Consider the following 26548-nt stretch of genomic DNA (forward strand, 5'->3'; position numbering starts at 1 on the left):
TGGTGGGCCTTCGAGAGGCCCGCCCAGCGCATGCACGCTGCTCACATGAGGCACGCAGCTTCCCTCCCAAGCCTCTATGGGGATTGCTCTCCTCCCTCCACCTGCATGGGAGAGAGTTGTATGCCCCTCAAAAAAAGCAAAACAAATCTGAGCTGTCTCCCTAGACAAAGCTCAACAACTTTAGCCTGCCTCCCCAAAACTGCTGGGCAGTTCTTTGCACCCCGGTGCAGCATATGCTAAAGACGGCCCTGAGCAGTAGTACAGTGGTACCTCGGGTTAAGAACTTAATTTGTTCCAGAGGTCCGTTCTTAACCTGAAACTGTCCTTAATCTGAAGCACCACTAATGGAGCCTCCTGCTGCTGCTGTCACACGATTTCTGTTCTCATCCTGAAGCAAAGTTCTTAACCCGAGGTACTATTTCTGGGTAAGGAGAGTCTGTAACCTAAAGCGTATGTAACCTGAAGTGTATGTAACCTGAGGTACCACTGTAGTAGTAGTAGTAGTAGTAGTAGTAGTAGTAGTAGTAGTAGTAGTAGTAATAGTGGTGGTGCATGGTATGCATATCAAAAGACACTTGTCCCTTTGCTCCCCTTTAAAAAAGCTGAAACTGCATGTGGGTGCAAAAAGACAATAAGCACAACCACAAATGCATCTGTTCCCTGATTAAATACCTTCCTCACTCCCAACTGAAATGCTGTCCTTGACATTTCCCCAGGGAACTGCACCTTCATGGGGCAGCTTACACCACTCCCCCCCCCCTTTTTTATTTTACAAACACTGGCTCTAGGCTCTCTTCATGAAATCCAGGGCAAACAAGGCATTAAATATATTCCGGAAAGCTTGCTGCAATCCCAACACAGTTTAACAAAATCATATTATGCAGTTACATAAGCAGCCCGGCCCAGGTTCATAATGGTTGCCACTGGGCCACAGATTGATAGCTAGACGCAACCTATTGCAAAACTGCACCCTGGTCCTACTTAAAAGTTTCTGTGTTTCTGTGCTTGCATCAGGTGTTCTGTTGGGAAAGGAACCTTTGGGCCAGGCCAAGACGTTAAATACCAAAAGGGATATATGAAGCAATACAGTGGTACCTTGGTTCTCAAACACCTTCGCCCTCAAGCAACTTGGAACCCAAACACTGTTCCGGTTTGCAAACTTTTTTTGGAAGCCAAACATGCTCCGTTTTGAGAGCCACACTTCCGTTTTGAGTGTTACGCTGATGTCTGTCTGTTTTTGCTATTTATTTTGTGTTTTTGTGGCTTTTTTTGTTTTTGTGACTATGTGGAACCCAGTTCAGCTACTGATTGATTGATTGTGTGCCTGCAGTACATTGTTTATTGCTTTCATTTTATGGATCAATGTCTCGTTAGATAGTAAAATTCATCTACATTGCTGTTTTAGGGGTTGTTTTTAAAAATCTGGAACGGATTAATCCGTTTTGCATGACTTTCTATGGTAAAGCGTGGCTTGGTTCTGGAATGCTTTTGTTTTGGAACGGACTTCCGGAATGGATTAAGTTTGAGAACCAGTGGTACCTCAGGTTAAGAACTTAATTCATTCCAGAGATCTGTTCTTAACCTGAAACTGTTCTTAACCTGAGGTACCACTTTAGCTAATGGGGCCTCCCGCCGCCGCGCGATTTCTGTTCTCATCCTGAAGCAAAGTTCTTAACCCCAGGTACTATTTCTGGGTTAGCGGAGTCTGTAACCTGAAGCGTCTGTAACCTGAGGTACAAGTGTATGGAAAAGGCAATATAGGAAACACCCAAGAGCTTTCTACTCACTTATCTCCAGGCAGGAAGAGTCCACCCAGCATGCCATCCTTCTCCTCACTCCGACACACATCCGACGCCTCTGAGCTGTGGGCGCTTTCAATGGCACTGTCCATGTCGGACTCATGGTGGACTTCCTGCTGAGCCAAGGTCATGTTGTCTTCATCAGGAAAGAGATCCGATTCACTGTACGCACTTTCACTGTCCAAATAGCCGCCGTCTTGAATTTCAGGACCCTGGGAAAGAGGGAAAGAGAGCCTTTAGGATTGGAGGAATATAAAACCTTGATGGTGGATGTGATAGGGAGAAGAGGGTAACAGCCCTTTCCCATTAAGTCTGCTAGCAGCCTCAGTTGGCACGCCTGATGCTGAACTCCATCTCACTTTGAAAACTGTAATCTTGACTTTGCCTCGGACAGTTGAGCGGGTTCAAACAGGTTGCCCAGAAGCTGAGCAAAGCTTGCCAAATTAGAACGAAGCAAACTAATTTAAATTTCATCTGCAATATACCCTTTGCCAAACAGTAGAGCTTGGGCTTGGAGCTTCAAAATCAGGGTGGCGGCAGTAGCAAAACCCCTACTATCTCTGTCTTTTCCAGTTTTGGGAATTACAGTGGTACCTCAGGTTAAGTACTTAATTCATTCTGGAGGTCCATTCTTAACCTGAAACTGTTCCTAACCTGAAGACCACTTTAGCTAATGGGGCCTCCTGCTGCTGCCGTGCCGCATGAGCACAATTTCTGTTCTCATCCTGAAGCAAAGTTCTTAACCTGAAGCACTATTTCTGGGTTAGCGGAGTCTGTAACCTGAAGTGTATGTAACCTGAAGCGTATGTAACCTGAGGTACAACTGCTTGGATTACTGCAATGCGCTCTACGTGGGGCTACCTTTGAAGGTGACCTGGAAACTACAACTAATCCAGAACGCGGCAGCTAGACTGGTGACTGGGAGCAGCCGCAGAAACCACATAACACCGGTCTTGAAAGACCTACATTGGCTCCCAGTACGTTTCCGAGCACAATTCAAAGTGTTGGTGCTGACCTTTAAAGCCCTAAACGGCCTTGGTCCAGTATACCTGAAGGAGCGTCTCCACCTCCATCATTCTACCCAGACACTGAGGTCCAGCACCGAGGGCCTTCTGGCGGTTCCCTCACTGCGAGAAGCCAAGTTACAGGGAACCAGGCAGAGGGCCTTCTCGGTAGTGGCGCCTTCCCTGTGGAACACCCTCCCACCAGATGTCAAAGACAACAACAACTACCAGGCTTTTAGAAGACATCTGAAGGCAGCCCTGTTTCGGGAAGCTTTTAATGTTTGATGTATTATAGTATTTTAATATTCTTTTGGAAGCCGCCCAGAGTGGCTGGGGAAGCCCAGCCAGATGGGCGGGGTATAAATAATAAATTATTATTATTATTATTATTATTATTATTATTATTATTATTATTATTATTATTATTCAGTAATAGAGGACTGTCATATCAAAGAGTGGAATTCAGCCCCACTGAATTCAACGTGACTTATTCCCAGGTAAGTGGGTATGGTACAAAATCGCACCTGGAGTCCCAAGTAAAATAATATAGTATGCTAAATAGGAAAAGCAGATGTAAGCACTTGTAACACAGCACAAAGCTAACAGACAAGCCTGCAGTTAAAAGTTCCACATGCTCCAGGCAAGCACAATGTCCACTTTTGACCTAGTGCTTTTACTCCCTGCAACTTCAGATCTGATAAGAGGAATGACTGTACGTTAAGTTTCAAAATTTACCAAACAAGTACCAGAAAGACAAGTTCTTATCTATGAGTTTCCCCCCAGAAGATAAGTCAACAAAAGCAACAAAAGTGGGAGTTTGGAGTCAGAAATACTGAAGCAAAATGGCATGGGGAAGAACACGTTTTTATTCACCCGCTGAGCACTAAAATCTTACTCAAAGCTTTCTGTCAGAGAAGAGTCCTCTAATTCTCCTTTTCGTGTCTGTGTGGTGTAAACACGGGCCATTACAGACTCTGAATTCAAGTTTCTATAATGCAAATTTTGACCCATTGAGTCTATGACGTTTTTGATGTTTTCATCCGCAAAAAGTTTTTGATTTGAGTTTCTACTGAAATGAGGCTGAATTTTAATGTTGTATTTTAATCTTGTTTTTAAGTTGTATTTTAATCAATTATTTTTATATCTGGTGTTAGCTGCCCTGAGCCCGGTCTTGGCTGAGGAGGGCGGGGTATAAATAAAATTTATGATGATGATGATGACACCGATTGAACAGGCTGCACTTTTAAAACTTACGCAACATCTTGTTGCTGTACTAGTGATAGGTCTTGCCCAGTCCTGTGAGTGGCTGCTCATAATATGAGACCATCAGACAAACTTTGAAAAACCAGAGTCGTTTAACACAGTATCCCCTCCTTGCAAGATGGTTAACTTCCAGACTAAGTGAAGAAAACACAACATAAAAGTAGGCCAATTGTACGAGGTTACTGAGATGGTTTTACAGAAACACATACCCTCCAACTTTTTTCCAATGAAAATAGGGACGTCCTAAGGGAAAGTGGGGCATTCTGAGATCAAATCAGAAACCGGGACAGCTTCTGTAAATCTGGGACTGTCTTTGGAAAATAGGGATACTTGGAGGGTCTATAAACATGTTATTGGAAGTGTCTGGTGCATCCGGCATGAAAAAACTTTTAAGCCAGCAAGACTTTCTAGGAGCCAGATTGAAGGGAGGGAGAAGTGGAAAGCTGATAACTACAGTTGTGTGGTGGGAGGTTGCCAAGAGCAGATACCTTATTGCAGAAGTAAACAGAATCAAAGCTTACGAGGTCTACTTTGGTTTCCTCCCCTTAGAACCTCAAGGTCTACCATCAGGGGCAAAGAACAAAACAGAATTACCATATTTTTCGCTCTATAGGACACACTTTTTCCTCCAAAAATTAAGGGGAAATGTGTGTGCGTCCTGTGGAGCGAATGCAGGCTTCTCCCTCCGCGCTCTGGAGGCTTCGCGTTGCCTTCGCTGAAGCCTGGAGAACGAGAGGGGTAGGTACACACCGACCCCTCTCGCTCTCCAGGCTTCAGGAATAGCCGCCTGAAGCCTGCGGAGCGCATCGCGAGTTCCCGTTGCGCTCCACAGGCTTCAGGTTCTTTTCGCTGAAGCCAGGAGAGCAAGACTCTCCTGGCTTCAGCAGAGAGAGCTGCGCAGCGCCCCTTCAGCCAAGCGGAGGAGAAATGGAAGGAGCTCCGTTTCTCCTGCCGCTTCGCTGAAGGGGCGCTGCGCAGAGAGGGGGAGATTTTTTTTCCTTGCTCTCCCCCTCTAAAACAAGGTGCGTCCTATGGTCCGGTGCGTCCTATAGAGCGAAAAATACGGTAAGTGTACCTTAGCCCAGGAATTTGTTTTCAGTACAGTGGTACCTCAGGTTAAGAACTTAATTCGTTCTGGAGGTTCGTTCTTAACCTTAAACTGAAGTACCACTTTAGTTAATGGGGCCTCCCGCCGCTGTTGCGCCGCCGCCACACGATTTCTGTTCTCATCCTGAAGCAAAGTTCTTAACCCGAGGTAGTATTTCTGGGTGAGCGGAGTCTGTAAGCTGAAGCGTCTGTAACCTGAAGCGTCCGTAACCTGAAGTGTCCGTAACCTGAGGTACCACTGTACTAGAACTGAACTTGCTGTCCTTTCACCCAAAAAACTATTCCTTCTCCCCCCTGCCCCACAAAATCTTTGTAAATTAATAAACAATAAATTAAAAACACCTCCTAATATCTGTAAAAAACACCGTGAGATATATAACAGCAATTCAAGTTGGCTGTTAATATAAAAATTAACAGATTGTGACTTCTCTGGAGAAAATAAAACCAGCAAAAACTTTTATTTCAACTATCATGTCCTTTGGGGGAGGCTTTCTACAAAACTGCGCTAAGTAAGGCTTTTTTAGAAAACACATTTCATTGTCACCTACGCACACAGAGAAAACATGAGGTAGAACCATCTGATAACGACTCCTATTCCGAGGCCTGTTTATTTTGCTAATAACCATTTTTAATTAGTCACTCTAAAATAGACCTGTTAGCAACCAGTGTCAAGGATGCTTATTAAAACTTCTCAGAAGCTAGTAAGGTTTCGTTTCAACTCATTCCAGGAGGGATAGTTTGAGGTCACAGTATAAAAGCACACCTTAGTGCCAAATATTTGGTAGATGTGACAAAAGTGAAGGTCGCAATTGAACACAAAGTTGAGCGTGCTTCAGCAGGCTTGGACACAATTAACTCTCTCTGTGTATGACAATACCTTCCAAAATTTCTCCAATGAAAATAGGGACATTCAACTGGATTTGATACAATGGTACATTGTTTCTCAAACTTAATACCTTCTGGAAGTCCGTTCCAAAACCTGGGTTTGCTGCTTTCACAAGCCGAAGTTTACGTTACTCGAGAGTAACGTAACCCGAGGGTCTACTGTATACCTTGCTGTTGAACCCTGGTAACTGCAAACCCATCCTATATGAATTGCCTGCATCTGTTCACATCTAACACTGTAAGTTGAACAAATACAGTGGTACCTCAGGTTAAGTACTTAATTCGTTCCGGAGGTCCGTACTTAACCTGAAACTGTTCTTAACCTGAAGCACCACTTTAGCTAATGGGGCCTCCTCCTGTTGCTGCACCGCCGGAGCACGATTTCTGTTCTCATCCTGAAGCAAAGTTCTTAACCCGAGGTACTATTTCTGGGTTAGCGAAGTCTGTAACCTGAAGCGTATGTAACCGGAGGTACCACTGTAATGCTAGGTGCTGAAAACCTCCACTGAACACTATTCAAGGCCAGAGGCTGGAGCAGAAGAAAAAGAAATAAATTTGGGGGGAAGGGTGTCCCTTTAAAGAGCTGTAATCTAGAGGCACCCCTGAAAATAAACTCATTTGTGCTCTCGCTGCTCCTTGCACTGGAGACATGATGTGGGCAGAAGGCGAAAGGGGAAAGCGCATGAAAAGCCGCTTTGTGCTCTGGCGAGTTTCCACTGTGGTTTTTTTGGGGAGGTAAAAGCCAAAGAAAAACTGGCCTGGAATATGGAAAAGGGCCAGGAGCTGCAGGCATGTTTGCATTTACACTACCTGTCATTCAAATGTGCCAGTTTGCAGATGTGCCAGGCTGCTTAACATGAGAGGACCCATTCAAAGCACTGATTATTACTAGCAAAAAAACCTGGTAGTGTTTGCTGTGAATTCATTTTGAATGCGCCCCAAAGGATTGTCAGTAGAAGAAAACAACAACGCTAAAGTGGCGCTGGCAACATGTAAATCCATGTATGAAGGAAGCTTTAATATTTTTATGGCACCGTTGCTGTCAAAAGCCTGTTAAACATAGAAGCGCAATTCAAACCCAAGAGGTACCCAAATCAGTGCTCTTTTTCTAGAAAAAGAGGTGCTCACCACGAACACCTCCCTTGTTCTCTTACAATGGCCAGTGGGATCTTAGCTGAATTAGGCAAAACAGTCTCAAGTTCAGACCCTGGTACCCCCAGTTAACAGGGCCAGGCAGGCAGACAATGGAAAATATGATCTATTCCTGAGACTCTAGGGAGGCGGGTGGCGCTGTGGGTTAAACCACAAAGCCTAGGATTTGCTGATCAGAAGGTCGGCGGTTTGAATCCCCGCGATGGGGTGAGTTCCCGTTGCTTGGTCCCTGCTCCTGCCAACCTAGCAGTTCAAAAGCACACCGGTGCAAGTAGATAAATAGGTACCGCTCTGGCAGGAAGGTAAACGGCATTTCCGTGCACTGCTCTGGTTCGCCAGAAGCGGCTTAGTCATGCTGGCCACATGACCTGGAAGCTGTACGTCGGCTCCCTCGGCCAATAAAGCAAGATGAGCGCCGCAACCCCAGAGTCGGTCACAACTGGACCTAATGGTCAGGGGTCCCTTTACTTTTTACCTGAGACCCTGGAGAGCTATCATCAAGCAGAGTAGACTACAGTGGGTTAGTCCAACAATGAGACTAATATAGTCTGATCACATAGTCCTAAAACCAATATTACGAGCGTAATGGAGGCTGCATGCACCCACAAATAAAACAAGTGGAGCTTTTATGACTGTAGACTGAAGTCTTTGTCTCTCTAAGGAGGTACCTCCAGACTTTGGGGGACTGAGTGTGAAAACTGTAGAGCCTGCAACTGTAAGACACACAGAACCGATAGTATTTTCCTAAAGGTTTGCAGAAGTGCAAAGAAATGGGGAAAAGGAAAGGTAGAGACCCCACTGTTATGTACTGAGCTTGGATCCTAGAACAATAGGCAGGTAGGATCCTAGAATGCAACTATCTGATTGGCCTGCAGGAGTAGCCCAATCAGAACCCAGGAGGAAGTTAATCAGCCTATTAGGTCGGTAGGATCCTAGAATGCAACAACTGATTGGCCTGCAGGAGCAGCCCAATCAGGCTCCAGGAGGGAAGCAGAGCCAGCCAATCACACGGGACCCATTGTGCAAACAATGTATATAAAGCCTGAGGTTTGGCGGAAATTCATTCACTGTTACGAGCTGAAATAAAGAGTGTGAAATCACTACATGTCTCCGAGTATATTTCACCCCCTCCCCCAAAACAACCTGACCCAACGAGGTTGAGACAGTTCACTGGGCACAGAATGCAAATTGTTGGGGAGTGGGGGTGGTTGGAATGGAGTATCCTGGGAAAGGGGGTGAATAGAACCCTAAGCAAGAGGACTCCTCTACTTTGCCACATTTTTGTTGCAGGTCCTACTTGTACAGGTGACTCCTAACTTACGTGGGGGTTACGTTCCCACAACACAAGTGGCTGGATTTATAGTACAGCTACCACTCCTGAATTCAATAGGGTATTATTGCCTTGATAGGATGTTGTTGTGAAGGGGAATCAACACACAGGTATCTTGTGTGCCTACAAATACATATTCACTCAAGAGGCATTTACACACACAGTCCAATTAGCGATTTCTCAAAACCCAGGGGACAGAGGTGAAGACTGGAGAACTCTAGGGTATGTTGACACACTTGAACACTCGTTAAAAGCACCTCCAAGTATCTTGCCAGAAGACAATAATCAGGACAGCGCTAACGCCAAGTCCCTGAAAATAAGAGAAAGTAATGAAATACTCCTGTTCTCTGAGGTGAAAAGAAAAGACAAAAGCACCTTACAACATTTTTATCAGGTTGCTGAAAATGGGATTGATATTCACTAAAATGGTGATACTTCAAGTGAAGAAAAGGAGAAAATATTTTGCAAACTGGCTTGCTGATCTGCCATAAAGGTAAAGGTAAAGGTACCCCTGACCGTTAGGTCCAGTCACGGATGACTCTGGGGTTGCGGCACTCATCTTGCTCTATAGGCCGAGGGAGCCGGCGTTTGCCCTCAGACAGCTTCTGGGTCATGTGGCCAACATGACTAAGCCACTTCTGGCAAACCAGAGCAGCACACAGAAATGCCGTTTACCTTCCCGCCGGAGTGGTACCTATTTATCTACTTGACCTGAATCTACTTGCACTTTTGAATTGCTAGGTGGGCAGGAGCAACAGGAGCTCACCCCGTTGCGGGGATTCGAACCGCTGACCTTCTGATCGGGAAGCCCAAGGCTCAGTGGTTTAGACCACAGCACCACCCATGTCCCTAGTGCTATTTTCCACCTGATCCTTTATGTTCCAATCCTTGATCTTACAAGAAAACAAAACCTTCATATCTGGATATATATTTGGAAATAAGTCACCATGCACCTCTCTCAACCCAAGAGTCACATGCTAGTAGTGGTAGGCGGGGCCAGAGGCAAAAGTAGGCGGGGCAATGGATGCAAGACTCATCACTGTACATTCCAGCCATGGAAAAGGCATCCACACACACAACAAACACTTGCTTCAGGCAAGCAAGAGGCGTTATCACCGGAATATTAGCCTTGTTCGCCATCCTAGGCTTCATCAGTAGTACAGGCTCTAGGTAATGTGAATAAATACAATATCGTAATCTCACACATTTTTACAGCAAAATTAATATAAAAAACCCTAAATAATTGTATATACCATATGTAATATTACAGGAAAATAGTTTATTCACATTACCTAAAGCCTGTTATAATGATGAAGCCTAGGATGGCGAAACAAGGCTAATATTCTGGAAATCCTTGTCTTAGATTCTGTGGAACTGTAACAACTCTTCATGTGGATTATTGGACTCTATGAACAGACAGGTGGAATAGATACTTATACCTGTATGGACCTTATGCATTAACTGACTAGAGAATGAACTGATCCACTGAGTCTTCTGCTTTTTTTGTTGAACTTTATGAGACTTCCATTGAAATCTATGGTTTGACACAATGAATATTATACCTTATTTATTCAAAAGTACAGCCGGTTACATCTTGTGTATTGATCACATGCAGACACAAAACACAATGAAGGGCACCCACCAGTCTTCTTCCCTGCCTAAAATTTCACCCCTGGTATATCTTCTTTGAATCGTAAACACAATAACTCACACTTAACATGCTTTAACACCTACGCCAAACCTGTTGGATTTTTCCTTCCAGAATGCGGCAGAAGTAACCTTAGTAACAGCCATGGAAAAAGCACCCTAAGTGCTGGAAAACAACCATCACTATGGCACAGAACAAATTTTACCACTGTGGCAGAAATCTGATCCTAAAATACCCCTGATTTCAGGGAGATCAAGCCTTACCGGTACCAAGTTTTGGGTAGTATTTGCACTATAGCAAAGGAGGAAACAGTGGCAGAAGTCAGCTCATCCCTAGGGGAAGCGAAGGGGGGTACTGGATTGAGAGACAGACAGAGGCAACCAGAAAAAGTATGAAAGCTTGTAGGCCAGAAAATGAGGCAACAGCAGAGCAAGGAGAGATTAAAAGAACACACACCAAGTTAACCTACGTTCCCAGGACTTGGGAACATTCATAGGCATCAACGGTCAACGAGAACTAATGCACAGAGGGGGGTAGGATTTGGACAAGGAGTCAGTGTAATATACAGGGCAGGGGAAAAGAGATTTTCAGTATTTTCTGAATTCTAAAAATGTCTATGACATATGCTCCAAGGTAGTGAGTTTGATTCTATACAAGATCTTGGCTCCAACCAGCATTGAGCTGAAGCACTTTGAGGAAGTGCATTTTTGAGAAGCCTCAAGGTTGAAGAAGTGGATACAGATTTACAACACATCATCAGCTTGTGGAAGGAACATAGCAGATGGAGAGCGAAGCCTTGATCACTTGTTTTATGGCCAAGTGGACCAGACACTAAAAGGCAGAAAGGAAAGGAAGCTTAGCTCTAAAAATCACAGCAATGACAGCGTGTTGTAATGGACAAAATATGGACCTTATACCTGTGTTCAAGATGCTGCTTAACCATAAAGTTACGGATTTGTTTTTTCACGTGGCAAAAAGCATTTCCTGGTAACTGGGGAAGCGGTACATAGGAATGAGAAGGAGCTATTCCCCTTTCACAGTCTACGTCCCTAATCTAAACTGGGGCTGGCAGTGGCTAAACCTAGCCGTTTTTGTAAAAAATGGGAGAGCGCAGATCTCCTAGATGGCCATGGGCAAGTTGCTTTTCCACCAAAGACATTCAATGTGACCCATGTGCAGGCAAGTGGATTAACCCCAAAACCACAGTTTGGTGTTGAGCATGAACTGAGTTGTTGCCTCGGACAGCTGGACATATAAAAGGCCCCATTACCTTCAGTAGCGTAGGGCCTCATCAAACCTAAACCCGGCCCTGCTGCCAACTATGTCTATTTAACAGGTGCAATACCACCCACCTTGCTTTGAACTTGTCATACACTTATATGTTCTAGCATGTATCCCATTGGGGGGTTCTAAAGCCATTAGCATACAGTGGTACCTCGGGTTAAGAACTTAATTTGTTCAGGAGGTCCGTTCTTAACCTGAAACGGTTCTTAACCTGAGGAACCACTTTAGCTAATGGGGCCTCCTGCTGCCGCCGCATTGCCACTGCACGATTTCTGTTCTCATCCCAAAGCAAAGTTCTTAACCCGAGGTACTATTTCTGGGTTAGCGGAGTCTGTAACCTGAAGCGTCTGTAACCCAAGGTAACACTGAAAGCAAAAGCAAAACACTGAAAGCAAAAGCTCCAGAGCAAAAGCAAACACTGAAAGCAAAAGCTCCAGAGAAGCGGACACGGAGCAAAGGATCCAAACTACAAGAAAGAAGATTCCACCTAAACATTAGGAAGAACTTCCTGACAGTAAGAGCTGTTCGACAGTGGAATTTGCTGCCAAGGAGTGTGATGGAGTCTCCTACTTTGGAGGTCTTTAAGCAGAGGCTTGACAACCATATGTCAGGAGTGCTCTGATGGTGTTTCCTGCTGGGCAGGGGGTTGGACTCGATGGCCTTTGTGGTCTATTCCAACTCTATGATTCTATGATTCTATAAAAGCAGATGGACAAGGGAACAGCATGCAAGCTCATGTCTTTATGTTTCCCTGGAACTACAGCAACATGCCTATTTTTTAAGTTAATACTTCATGAACTCTTTAGGCAGCTGAAGCATCTTTCACTCTCACTCATACTATGAACCCTCTGTTCACCTAATGAAAAAAAAACAGAGCACCTTTTTGGGGTGGCACATTTTCAAGGCACCACATCCAACGGTACAACACTACACCATCATTTGTACGACCAACAAATTTCATCATCTGTTTTTAAAACCAAGATAGCTGCCTTTAAGGAGATACAAATTATCTGGGATATTTTTCTGCCTCCGCACAAAGGATATTGCGGAAAGATGGGTTGCCAGTGCTCAGAGGAGCCTTAAAATGTAACGCAATTAACCCACTCGCAAGTTCCCAAGGCAGGGAAACAATTAACATCTCATTTACAAGCTTCAAGTTCATGCTTGTAAAAGCCTAGGGTTTTTTGTCTTTCTTGTGACACCACAGATAAGTGTGGAAATTGACAAAAGCATGCTAGCTAGCAGGGAGGAGGGGACTGTCCAGGTTAAAAGGGAAGGAGTGCCAATTGAAACAAGACTAAAAATGAAAGAGAAGTTCTCTGCTAAATATAAATTAGGAGAACTCTGACTAACAGAGGCTCCAGCTTAAAAACCAAAAGAGACCGGCGGGTGTTTCCAAAATGTGATAAGATAAAAGGTCATATGTCCAAAGAGGATGGTTTATTATAAGCAGGAGAAATTAGATAACTTGATGGCAAAACTGCCCACACTTCTGTCTTGATCTGCCACACTGTTCAGCCTAGAATATGTAAAGGTAAAGGTAAAGGGACCCCTGACCATTAGGTCCAGTCGTGATCGACTCTGGGGTTGTGGTGCTCATCTCGCTTTATTGGCCGAGGGAGCTTGTACAGCTTGACTAAGCCGCTTCTGGCGAACCAGAGCAGCGCACGGAAACGCCATTTACCTTCCCGCCGGAGTGATACCTATTTATCTACTTGCACTTTGAGGTGCTTTCAAACTGCTAGGTTGGCAGGAGCAGAGACCGAGCAACGGGAGCTCACCCTGTCGCGGGGATCGAACCGCCGACCTTCCGATCAGCAAGTCCTAGGCTCTGTGGTTTAACCCACAGATTTATTTCAGCATTAAAAGCTTTCCTAAAACATAACCTCTCTTGGGAAGTCTTGCTGCTTCCAAATGATTTGCTTAGTAATGATCCACACTCAATGTTTCCAGTGCTTCATGATCAGGAGTGCAGGAGAGGAGGAATTAGTTACCCCAACAACTTTTCACCGACATCCTTTTAACTCTTTGAGATAAAGAATATGCATCTGAAAGAGGCTTTAAAAATAAAGTTTAAGGCTGCAGTGCAGTAACCGGTCAGTCAAATTGACTGGAAGCATTTTGATTGACAGCATTTTTTCAGGTCTATCCCATGTAAGAAGAAAAGAGTGAGAATGTCCCATGTGAAATATCTGTTGAAACGAATGTGTATCTCGTAGCAAAGCAAAAGGAACACACTTTCCCCTTTAGCATTATTCATGCACATATATCCTATTAAACCTCACGCAATGAACCAACTCAGATTTTGCTACTTGGGTGTCATAGTGTAACACTATGCACGAGCTCTGTCCTGCACCCCCGGGAAAGGAGTGGTACCCAGACCAACTGCAAAGCAGATAAAACCTTTGCTACCATCTTCCTCGCCTGCTTTTTGGGAGAAAAGCAATGACAAACCTAGACAGCATCTTAAAAAGCAGAGACATCACCTTGCCAACAAAGGTCCGTATAGTTAAAGCTATGGATTTCCCAGTAGTGATATATGGAAGTGAGAGCTGGACCATCAAGAAGGCTGATCGCCAAAGAATTGATGCTTTTGAATTGTGGTGCTGGAGGAGACTCTTTGAGAGTCCCATGGACTGCAAGAAGATCAAACCTATTCATTCTGAAGGAAATCAGCCCTGAGTGCTCATTGGAAGGACAGATGCTGAAGCTGAGGTTCCAATACTTTGGCCACCTCATGAGAAGAGAAGACTCCCTGGAAAAGACCCTGATGTTGGGAAAGATGGAGGGCACAAGGAGAAGGGGACGACAGAGGACGAGATGGATGGATAGTGTTCTCGAAGCTACCAGCATGAGTTTGACTAAACTGCGGGAGGCAGTGGAAGACAGAAGCGCCTGGCGTGCTCTGGTCCATGGGGTCACGAAGAGTCGGACACAACTAAACGACTAAACAACAACAACCATCTTCCTGCTTTGCCTTACTCCTGCTCCCCTCTGAAGGGGAGAAAAGAGATACTGGCCCATCTCTGGAGGAGGATGGACCCACAAACTGATTATTTGCAACAGCTGGCCCTTGGGAGGTTGTAGACCAGGCTTCCTCAACCTTGGCCATCCAGATGTTTTGAGACCACAATTCCCATCATCCCTGACCACTGGTCCTGCTAGCTAGGGATAATGGGAGTTGAAGGCCAAAAACATCTGGAGGGCCAAGGTTGAGGAAGCCTGTTGTAGACTCTCCTTCCTTGGAGGTTTTTAAGTCATCTGTCATGGATGGTTGAGTTTAGATTCCTGCATCGCAGGGGGTTGGACTAGATGACCCTTGGGGTCCCTTCCAACTCTAGAATTGTATGATACCAGACTTTTGGCTAGGGTAGGGAGGTTAAAAGTGGGAGAAGTGGAATAATTGCTTATCTGCTAATTGGTGGGTGAGAGTATTCTTTGTTTAGTACAGCGGAACGTTGGTTCTCGAACAGCTTAGTTGAACGAACAAATCGGCTCCCAAACGCCGAAAACCCAGAAGTAAGTGTTCTGGTTTTCGAATGTTTTTTGGAAGCCAAATGTCCAACGTGGCTTCCGCTTGAGTGCAGGAAGCTCCTGCAGCCAATCGGAAGCCACGCCTCAGTTTTGGGAGTTGAATGGACTTCCAAAACGGATTAAGTTCGAAAACCCAGGTTCCACTGTATAGTTAATGTTGTTTTTTTATTGGCAGGTATGTTGTGTTTTCTAGGGACGCGGGTGGCACTGTGAGTTAAACCACAGAGCCTAGGACTTGCCGATCAGAAGGTCAGTGGTTTGAATCCCCGCGACGGGGTGTACTCCCGTTGTTCGGTCCCTGCTCCTGCCAACCTAGCAGTTCGAAAGCACGTCAAAGTGCAAGTAGATAAATAGGTACCGCTCTGGCGGGAAGGTAAACGGCGTTTCCATGCGCTGCTCTGGTTCGCCAGAAGCGGCTTAGTCATGCTGGCCACATGACCCGGAAGCTGTACACCGGCTCCCTCGGCCAATAAAGCAAGATGAGCGCCGCAACCCCAGAGTCGGCCATGACTGGACCTAATGGTCAGGGGTCCCTTTACCTTTTGTGTTGTGTTTATTTTTTCATAAATGTTATATTAGATGATATATTGATACATTGTAGACCCCCCCCCCATTTTCCTTCTATTATGGCAGGCATGCCCAACTGGTTGGTCGCGATCTACCAGTCGATTGGGGGCATCCCTGGTCAATCCTGGTTGATCGCGTGATCCTTATTGTTCGTTTGGCTCCCCAATAAAAGCTCAACAACTTTGGTGAATCCAAAGTGGTAGATTACTGCCAGTTTTTTAAATAGTGGCAGTAGATCTCAGTCTCTTGGGAGTTTGGACATGCCTGCCTTATGGTATTATGTGTCTATTGCTGTAGATCACTTTGAAACCTTCAGGTAACATGCAACTAATAAATTTAATTAATTTGTAAAAGCTCAGTAGCAGGCTCCACAGAGTTCAATGGGGCTTCCCCTGTTGACTGTGGGGCTGCAGTCTTAGTTACTGTTGTGATTTTTTTAAAGGGATGCCTTAAATTTGTCTTGCGCTTACCAAACACATGAAGTTTTCTGCAAATAGCTCTCACGCTGGTAAACTTTAGCAGTCTGCCATGCTGCACTTCTGCAGAACAATTGCTAGAGGCGTCCCTTAATACCAGAGCAGAACAAGGCTATCCTTTTCAAAACAAAGGCTGTCATTTCCAAATTTAAAACAGCCAGACAGCTAAAGATGGCTCAATGTTTGGACAGAATACTGTTTAGATCATACTTAGCTCAGCAGTGACCCATGTCAAATTATGTAACTGAGTCAATATTGTATCGGGAGTCAGGACTGTGCATTGTTATTCAGAAAATGGGGGTGGGGAGTCAATTCCACCAGTTAATTTAGCTGCTAATTAGCCCGGTGAATGAATGGGCAATTTAACATTATAGCACATTTCTGTTGCTGTTAGAAAGAGCAAGGCATTTTGTCCTCTGCTCTCAAACGAAAAAACATAAAGAAAACATTACAGCAAAACAAAGAAGATTATAGCTGGTCAGGAAACCGGAGCTCTCTTTGCGCCACAACAAACAGACAGAGCAAATAAATAGATATCTTGAATAGTTCAGGGCAACAAACAGAAAGAAAACAGAAAGCACATGCAAAAGATTCGTGACACCTGGTGCCAAGTTGTGAGCAACTTGAAACCATACAACTGGTTGGATTTGCTACAATTGATAGTGGTAACACATGCAATGCTCTGAAATCCAATGCATGCTTTCCAGTGAGGCTGCATCTTGTGACTTGTACTGTACGGTTGAGAACATATGGTGATCACACGCCAGGAAGTTGCAATGGGAGGAAACTTCAATGAGTGTGTCTACTACTCGGCCCGTATGGAGACATAATGCTTAGCCATGGATTGTTTCCTTTAAGTGTGGCTAAAACAGGTCACAGTAGCTAAGCCACAGCTAAAGACTGGCTGCAAAGCAGGATAGAAAACCATGGTTTGAAATGATTTGACCAAACCATGGTTGGCATTAACCATGGCTCAGGGTTTCTCTGTCTCCCCAGACTCTTTGGTTGCAATGTGAGAAGAAGGTAGTATCAGTGAGTGCTGCCTTCCTGGACATGACTTCTGGCGAGCAGGGTCACCACAACAAAAGTGCAACAGGATTTGTGGCTCAGTGGCAGAGCAAATGCCTTGCTAGCAGAAGCTCCAAGGTTCAATCTTCAGCATCTCCAGGTAGGAGTTGTGGGAGACTGTGGTGTAGACAATACTGAGCTTGATGACTATGGGTCCGACTTGGGGGAAGGCAGTTTTTAATGTTCCTATTGCACGGCAAATTGGGGGTCCTAACCAGGATTGAGGCAGCAATATAAAAGGTGTGGCCAGAAAGTTTGGTGAATGGTCACAGAAATAGGACAACAAGAAATATTCGAACATACAGGCCTTGTTGTTGTTTAGTTGTGTCCGACTCTTCGTGACCCCATGGACCAGAGCACGCCAGCCACTTCTGTCTTCCACTGCCTCCTGCAGTTTGGTCAAACTCATGTTGGTAGCTTCAAGAACACTATCCAACCATCTTGCCTCTGTCGTCCCCTTCTCCTTGCACCCTCCTTCTTTCCCAACATCAGGGTCTTTTCCAGGGAGTCTTCTCTTCTCATGAGGTGGCCAAAGTATTGGAGCCTCAGCTTCAGGATCTGTCCTTCCAGTGAGCACTCAGGGCTGATTTCCTTGAGAATGGATAGGTTTGATCTTCTTGCAGTCCATGGGACTCTCAAGAGTCTCCTCCAGCACCATAATTCAAAAGCATCAATTCTTCGGTGATCAGTCTTCTTTATGGACCAGCTCTCACTTCCATACATCACTACTGGGAAAACCTACAGGCCTTCAAAGTAGGCCCCCTCTGATACAATGCACCGTTGACAACGTCCGTATAACTGTTGGAAACTTCTGGAGAAGTCCTCTTTTCGTACTGCTTTCAGTTCCCTCATCACAGCAGCTTGGATGTGTGAAATGTTGGGAAATCTGTGCCCTTTCAGTGAAGATTTCAGTTTTGGAGAAAGGAAGAAATCCAGTGGGGCCAGATCAGGAGAATATGGAGGGTTTTCACACGATTTCACACAGAAAATGCAATTCTTCCGCCGTCACTCGGATGGACAAACGCCGATTCTGCATCAATAACTCACAAACTCTGTCGACATTTGCCGCCGTTCTGCCCGTCAACAGTCTGCCAGATGGTTTGCAACCCTTTGATAGTTTGCAACCCTTCACGGAAATGCTTAAACCACTCATACACTGTCTTTCGAGTTACAGCTTCATCTCTGTATACAACTGTGCACATTTCGTGGGTTTCCGATGCCAATTATATGTTCAAATATTTCTCGCTGTTTGATTCCTGTGACCATTCACCGAACATTCCGGTCACACCTTGTACTATTCACATTTACCTGTGATTAAGTCTCACTGAACTCAATGGAGCTTTCTTTTGAGTAGACATGCCTAGGGTTGCACTGCAAGGCAACAAACCATGGTTAAAACTAGTCATACGTAAGTATTCTGTCTGCACCAAATACAATGGTACCTCAGGTTAAGAACTTAATTCATTCTGGAGGTCCGTTCTTAACCTGAAACTGTTCTTAACCTGAAGCACCACTTTAGCTAATGGGGTCTCCTGCTGCAGCCACGCCGCCGGAGCACAATTTCTGTTCTCATCCTGAAGCAAAGTTCTTAACCTGAGGTACTATTTCTGGGTTAGCGGAGTCTGTAACCTGAAGCATCTGTAACCTGAAGCATCTGTAACCCGAGGTACCACTGTATGCATTATTATTGTAGCAAACAACAGGGCAAGAACTCTACATAGAATTTCACCACAAGATTCTCTCTGTTCAAAAGTGGGATACAATGTTTTAAGATTTGTTTGGAAATTTTTGTTACTTCACACAAGCTTGTTCTACCACTATTTTGGACTTTCTTGAAATATGTATCCACTATGATACTTCTCTCAGGTCTCTCATAGCTCTAGTAATTGTGAACGTTGAATCAAGGGTCAGCGTTGGTGTAACACCAGCAGTTAAATTATAAGTGACCAGGGAAGACAACTGCGGTGAAGTGGAGAGTCAGATTTAAAGAGAGCCAAGTCCTTCTCCATCTTATCTCTCTGTGGTCTCTGCTTCTCAAACTCTTTTCTCCAAGCCTAGATCCAGTGCCAGAAATCAGCACAGCTGGGCTAGAAGACCCTGGAAGCAAGTGCAGTCAAAGGTTTTGGTTCCCTTCAACCTGTGCCTCTTTTGGATATGAAGAATCAGATCCCACTATACATGATTCGGGCAGAAATGTTTCCAAACATAGGTTGCCACCCTCACGTCTAATTTGATCTGTCATGACTGTAAGAGCAGACATACAGGAAAGATCACATAAAGGGAAAGACTGAAGCAGTCAGAGAAATATCTGCAGTTCAACTGACCTCCCAGGTCTGACCTCAGGTTAATAATTAGCTCAACTAGCCAGCTAAGGAACAAGCAACATCTACTGGATTTATGCCATGAATTTTCAAACTCACTGCAGCAACCAGGCATGATCTGACTACATAGAGTCTATTAGAATATGGCTGCCCACCTCTTGGGAGAGACAGAACATATCCCCTCTTTCTTGTAGACATTGGTTATGAGCCAGCCTTCCGGCTTCAATTCTAAGGGCTGGTTCTTGCTTTGAAAGCTCTTTATGACTTGGGACCAACATGCTTCAGAGAAAGCCAGCTCCCATACGAGCCCAGTTGTGGGCAATGTTCTCCACAGCAAGCCTCCTCCAGGTGTCCATGCTATAGCAGAGAAAGACATCTACAGTCGTACCTTGGTTCTTGAACAGAATGTGTTCTGGGAGTCCATTCGACTTCCTGAACTGTTCAAAAACCAAGACGCAGCTTCCGATTGGCTGAAGGATGCTCCTGCAGCCAATCGGAAGCCACACCGGATGTTTGGCTTCTGAAAATCGTTCCAAAACCGGAACACTCACTTTTGGGTTTCAGTTGTTTGGGAGCCAAGGCGTTTGAGATCCAAGGTACGACTGCATAGTGGAGAACAGGTCCTTGACCATAGCGGCTCCAGAGGCTCAGAGCTGTTCTGGCCTTAAAGCTTTGCTGAGAGCCAGTGTGGTGTAGTGGTTAAGAGCGGTGGTCTCGTAATCTGGGGAACTGGGTTCGCGTCTCCTCTCCTCCACATGCAGCTGCTGGGTGACCTTGGGCCAGTCACACTTCTTTGAAGTCTCTCAGCCCCACTCACCTCACAGAGTATTTGTTGTGGGGGAGGAAGGGAAAGGAGAACATTAGCCGCTTTGAGACTCCTTAAAGGGAGTGAAAGGCGGGATATCAAATCCAAACTCTTCTTCTTCTTCTTCTTGCAGAGAGAATGAAAGCTATAACTGCAAAGTGAGCATTGTGGGTGAATGCTGCTGCTATGATTTCGAATTTTTTTTTAAAAAGCTCCATGAATTATTTCTGTTGTTTTATTTAGGCCAGAAGACACCTGTGCAGGGCATAGTTTAAACAAACAAAGAGGGTCAAAATACAGCATACTGGAGAAACATGGTAAAGAACCTCAGGTCCATTCTGCATCTTCGCTCTATGAAACCCACCTGCCAGAAATGTATTCTGCTCCTAATCTGGTCCCTGTGCCATTTGTATGATCCATGTTTGGCAAGCATGGATGATGTAGTTTAAAGGGTCTAAAGGTAAAGGACCCCAGACAGTTAAGTCCAGTCAAAGGCAACTGTGGGGTTGCGGAGCTCATCTCATTTTCAAGCCAAGGGAGCCAGCCTTAGTCCACAGACAGCCTTCCGGGTCATGTGGCCAGCATGACTAAACCGCTTCTGGCACAACAGAACACTGTGATGGAAATCAGAGCACATGAAAACACCGTTCACCTTCCTGCCATAGTGATACCTATTTATCTACTTGCACTGGTGTGCTTTCAAACTGCTAGGTTGGCAGGAGCAGGGACCGAGCAACGGGGATTCAAACTGCCAACAAAACATCCTCACAGTCTCCACCCAACCCACAGGAAAGGCAAAAGCAGTTCAACACATACAAGGAGGTATGTTCCACCCTCCAGTAATCATTTATTCCTTGTTGCTCTGATTGCATCTTAGCTACGGATGGGAAGAATTGAGCACTGTATTGGCATGTAAAAAGCCTGTGGAGATGGGAATTGAAAGTATTTTCATGCCCATGTTGGAGGCAGCTTCCTTGAACATAGCCTAGTGGGCAAGTTTAAGTGAGTTGCCCAAGGCACATGTCTCCAGCCACGCTATAAAACAGGAAACACATGTAGAAGTAAACTAGATCTAGGTGGTTAAAATCAGCCTTCCCTAAACTTGGTGCCCTCCTGAGGTTTTGGACTATAATGTGCATCCTTATAGGCCTTCTGGCAGTTCCCTCATTGCGAGAGGGGAACCAGACAGAGGGCCTTCGGTAGTGGCGCCCACCCTGTGGAACACCCTCCCTTCTGATGTGAAGGAAATAAGCAGCTATCCTATCTTTAAAAGGCATCTGAAGGCAGCCCTGTTTGGGGAAATTTTTAATATTTAGTGCTGTACTGTTTTTAACATTTGATTGGGAGCCACCCAGAGTGGCTGGGGAGACTCAGCCAGATGGGTGTGGTATAAATAGTAAATTATTATTATTAGCCACAGGTTGTGGGATGGCTGGTAAAGCAATAAAGCTATGGCATGTGTCCAGTGCTTTTTTCTGGGGGGACGAAGGGACGCATACCCCAAAACATTTTGCGAATCTTTGCACTTTTGTCCGTTTAGTGTATTTAATTATCCCAATTTGATTTCCCCCGAATAGTGATTTTCTTGAATCAAAATGAGAGTACCCCTAAACATTTTTTTTGGGGGGGGGGAGCACTGCATATTTCCTGCTTGGCAGGGGGTTGGACTCGATGGCCCTTGTGGTCTCTTCCAACTCTATGATTCTATGATTCTATGATTCATATGTCACTAGGGAAGGTAAAAACTCACTGCGGTCATGGTGAGCCAATCTGATCCGGCAGACTGTGAGCGACAGTTGTTAATTCTAGATCCCAAATGTGAGCAACAGTGGCACAAGCAAGCAAAAACCCCAGACCAAAACAAACCATGCCCCTTGAGCCTCCCTAAGGGAATGTACTGCAATTCCACTTTCAACAATAGGCCCAGGTTTTTTGCAAAAAGAAGGAAAAGAGCAGAAACATAACACTCTCTTAGGTTCTTGCGAAATGTGATATTTCCACTAAAAAAGAGAGAGGAGGACGGGGGTACAAAAGCAACTCATTTCAAAACTCAATCTGAGATGTGTTTCGTTTGAATTATGAGTGCAACAGGAAGCTGAACCACAGACATGGGTTAAGGTCGAACAACTGCCAAGGTAGGAAGTTCCCAGGGTATCTGAGCAGCAACAGATAAACTTTTGTTCACCAACACCATTGATTCTTCAACCCTCCTCATTTCGGGGAATCTATCTCCTACTGAGTTGCATGCAAGGGATCCCTGCACAACACAGAGGATTCTGGGACCAGAGGAGCATCGTGGCTGCCGATACAAATGCTGGTCACCTCTGATGGGCTTGATCAATTAGATTTATGTCCTGCTTGTTGACTAGTGACTTACAACATACACAAAATGCGATAGATAAAGGAACGACACACTCTAAAGGAAAACAACCATATGAGTCAGCACCAGATCTTCCTTGCAACAGGGCAGTTAGTAGTAATGGAAGGTCCTTGGGGTTGTTTTTTTGGTGGGGGTGGTGAGAGGCAAGTTGGTGCACACTTCTGCCTGTTGATGGCTGGTTGTCCTGTGATGGGCAGGGGACAGTCTCGCTCAGCTTTCCCCAAGCTGGTGCCTTCCAAGTTTTGGTGGACTCACCTTATGGCAGACCATTGGTCATGCTGGCGAACACTATGGGGAACTGTAGTCTAACAACACCTGGAGGGAACCAGGCTAAGAAAGTGTGTTAGCTGAAGCAAGTAAAGGTAAAGGGACCCCTGACCATTAGATCCAGCCGCGGACGACTCTGGGGTTGTGGCGCTCATCTTGCTTTATTGGCCGAGGGAGCCAGCGTACAGCTTCCAGGTCATGTGGCCAGCATGACTAAGCTGCTTCTGGTGAACCAGAGCAGTGCACGGAAATGCCGTTCACCTTTCCACCAGAGCGATACCTATTTATCTACTTGCACTTTGACGTGCTTTCAAACTGCTAGGTTGGCAAGAGCAGGGACCGAACAACGGGAGCTCACCCTGTCGCAGGGATTTGAACCACCGACCTTCTGATCGGCAAATCCTAGGCTCTGTGGTTTAACCCACAGCGGGGTTAAACTTCACCTCTCCCCCTTGCTCTCATCATCACCCATGGGCAGTGTTAGAAACACGGATATATAAGCTAATCACCAAATACCACCTTAAACCTTTGTTACAGTTGCCACCACATAATGTCTTGAAGCCATTTCCTCCCAATGAAGTTCATTTCCATTTCTACGCCACTTTATATTTTAAAGGAAAAAATCTCAAAGCGGTTGACAACACATTAAAACAGGCCCAGCAAAGGAAGGATGGATACAAAAACATAGGGAATAGGCAGAAATGGCGAAACTTACCGGACTGGTTGCACCAGTCACAAAATGTGCCTGGCTAATTTTGGACACTGCCCATGGGGAATATAGTTTTAATTCCTTGGGGGATACCCAGTGGCAGGACACTAGACAGGAAGATCAAGAATGGTTGAATGCTGGTTTCTTCAAAGAAGCATGTTTGCCATCACTTATCTTCCCACTGGGGAACCCCAACCTCTCAAGGAATCCAGGGGATACCCTGAAATACAATTAAAAAACCTATTCCAAACTAGTCTACCCCACGTACGCCATGCCAACATTGTTTTAGGACAGCAATGTCCACTGGCTGCACCTGTGGATTATACACAAGGAGAGCTAAAGGGATCTAACACTTTTTTGTGTTGGGACAGTTTAGTGAACAGCAGAGATGCACTGAACATGCCCAATAGGCAGTTGCAGCCACTAGCTCAATTCAGTATAGCAGCTTCTTATAACTTTATTTTATTTTTTGCAAATAGTTATAAACCACCACTTCCTAAAAAAAATGTAAAGGCATAATATATCAGAAAATTATAAAACAAATGGCCAACAATGAATCAAACTTTCCATTTTTAGGAGCAGTCACGAAAAAGTGCTCAACTACAAGTTGGCCAGACTTTTCAGATTTTCTCCGCTACTAGCAAAAAACACACACAAAAAAACCCTTCTAAGTGGAAGCATATAGAATTGCTGAGAAACTCTGCCTTCTCAAGAATACCCATATGGCGGCAACTGCAAAACACAGACCTGGCCGGATCAGCCAAATGGCAAACATGATGGTAAAATATTGCAGTCCTCAGCTTGCAGAAACAGATGTTTTGGGAATAAGCGCAGCAAATACAATTTCACACCTTGCTTGTTTGTGCAGTGTACTACAATCTCACTTAGCTGTCCTGAGGTTGCCATCCACGTTCATGCATAGTTTTCACATTTTGGGAGTCAAAAGATTTCTCTGCTCAAAGGAGCCATGACAAACCACTCCCATCATGATATGAAGATGCAGATCCACCATAAACAGCCACTGAAATACACTAGGCTACCATGTTGAGTTTGGCGACCCAGATTCACAGGGAAATCCCTAGTGATGTTGCTCTCTGTCTATCTCAGAGCTGCTGTGACAAGCAAATGAGTCAGGAATTTATGGAGGGGGTTTTTTTTGTATTGCAACAGAAATGATTTACCATGATGTAGAAGAGAATACTGGGGTCTCTCTGGCAACCATCCAGATTGCCACTAAACATGCAAACAAGAAGTCTTTCATTTTTCATTGGGAAAGACTTAATCAACAAAACACTCCTTGGGCACGCATTACAGGATGCCCAGCACAAATGTAACCACTGGCAGCAAAACATAACATCCTGAACTCAACTACCTACCCACAGATCACAGAATCGTTGAGCTGGAAGGGACCACAAGGGTCATCTAGTCAAACCCGCAGCAGTGCAGGAGTCTTTTACCCAAGGTGCGGCTCAAACCCACAACCCTGAGTCTCATGTTCCACCAACTGAGCTATCTAGCCACATTGCATGGTAACCAGATGTTGCCTGGACTCCCAACTCCCACCAACCCAGGACAGAATGGTGGACGGGCAGGGATGATGGGATTTGTAGTCCCAGCAACCTCCGGAGGGCACCACGTTGCTTGTAGCCTCATCTGTGCTTTTCGGTGCGGCACACTGATTCAAAACTGGGCAGTAAGACGCTTGCGTAATCAAAGACGCATCACAGGAAGCCAGCGATCTGATTTTTCTTTTCCCGATTCTCTGCGTCAGAATCGGTCCCCAAGACAAAATCTTACAGAGAGCACTGGCGCTGGATCCAGGCTTGCGGCTCTCACAAGCCCGACATTCATGGAGGGGAGAGAGAGAGAGAGAAGAGAACATAATGCACCAAGCTGGCTAGGCTGATGCGCCGGGGACGCCTCGATCCTGCCTCGGGTCCTTTCCCAGGGAATCCGGCGGAACAGCAGCAGCCCCGCGCACCGCAACGCGCAACCTGGAAAGGTCATGGATCCGGCGCCCTCCAGCGCCCACCCACGCCGCCTCCCGACTGCCCTTCCTCCGAGGAGCGAGCCAGCCAGCCTTGCCCGCTCTCCCAGGACCTAAAAATAAAAACAACGTGAAATCTGCGGGAATTATATGGATAATCTACTTGCCTGCTTGCTGCAGTGGACGGGCTCCCACCCCGCGCTAGAGTGCAAAAAAAAGAAGAGGAAAAAAAGAAGTAGCCGTTGCCAGACCTAACAAAGAAATCTCTCTCTCTCCTGCTAGAATTTCGCTTTGATGGTATCTCGAGGTTCCCGGGGAGGAACGAGGGTTGAGGAAGGAGAGAGGAGGCGGGCGGGCAAGGAAGCGATTCCGCCGATCGCCCACTCCTCCCTTGCGTGGAGAAGAAAACGGGGTTGCGCGGAGGGTGGGGGAGAGGAGGGGTGACATTAGGAAGAAGCAGATTGCTTAAAGACAACTGATTCCCCAAGCAGTGGCCAACCGGACTGGAGACGCCCCCCAGGCTTCATAAGGGGGTTCCCCCTTGCAAAGAAAGACGAGCCCTCCCCCCGCAATTGTTAGACCCCCCAAAAAAAACTTTGCAAGGAAAGACCCCCCCCCCCAGTCCCCGCTCCTTTCTTTCCGTCCAGCGTCTCTTTGCAGCAGCATCCAATTCATTTCCTTCTTTCCGCCTCCATCCTTTTCCCTTACCTGGCTCAGCGGCGGATCCAGGCGATGCCTGCGCTCCCCCAGCCGCCGGGAAGAGGAAGGAGTCCGTCGGCCGTAGCTGGGCGAGAGAGCAAGACCGGCCTCTCTCTCTCTTTCTCCTGCTCCTCCTCCTTCGCCGCTCGCTCACCCCGCGCTCAGGAGCCAGCCAACCCCTCCGCCTCCCACCTTGGGCAACAGTTGGCAGTTAGCGCCGAAGCCACGCCTCCACCCCCCCCTCGCAGGCTGTTGCTAAGCGC

The 26548-nt window shown here is 45.8% G+C and overlaps 1 protein-coding gene across 5 annotated transcripts in view; it reads right to left on the minus strand.

Annotated features, from left to right (window-relative positions):
• Positions 1 to 26548, minus strand: part of RAB11FIP4 (RAB11 family interacting protein 4) — a 239220-nt gene that overhangs the window by 20312 nt on the left and 192360 nt on the right. For 4 of the 5 annotated variants that reach the window (XR_014004695.1, XM_081181359.1, XM_081181361.1 and 1 more), the window contains exon 4: positions 1788 to 2011. Coding sequence is in view for 4 of the 5 variants with exons in the window: in XM_081181359.1 (XP_081037485.1) it covers positions 1788 to 2011 (224 nt within the window). In the remaining variant the exon portion in view is untranslated. Of the gene's footprint in view, positions 1 to 1787; positions 2012 to 26294; positions 26501 to 26548 lie in introns of those variants that run through there. The other variant, XM_081181362.1, reaches the window with a different exon arrangement.

The sequence above is a fragment of the Podarcis bocagei genome (assembly GCF_964188305.1).
Source record: "Podarcis bocagei genome assembly, chromosome: 2".
Lineage (NCBI taxonomy): Eukaryota > Metazoa > Chordata > Lepidosauria > Squamata > Lacertidae > Podarcis > Podarcis bocagei.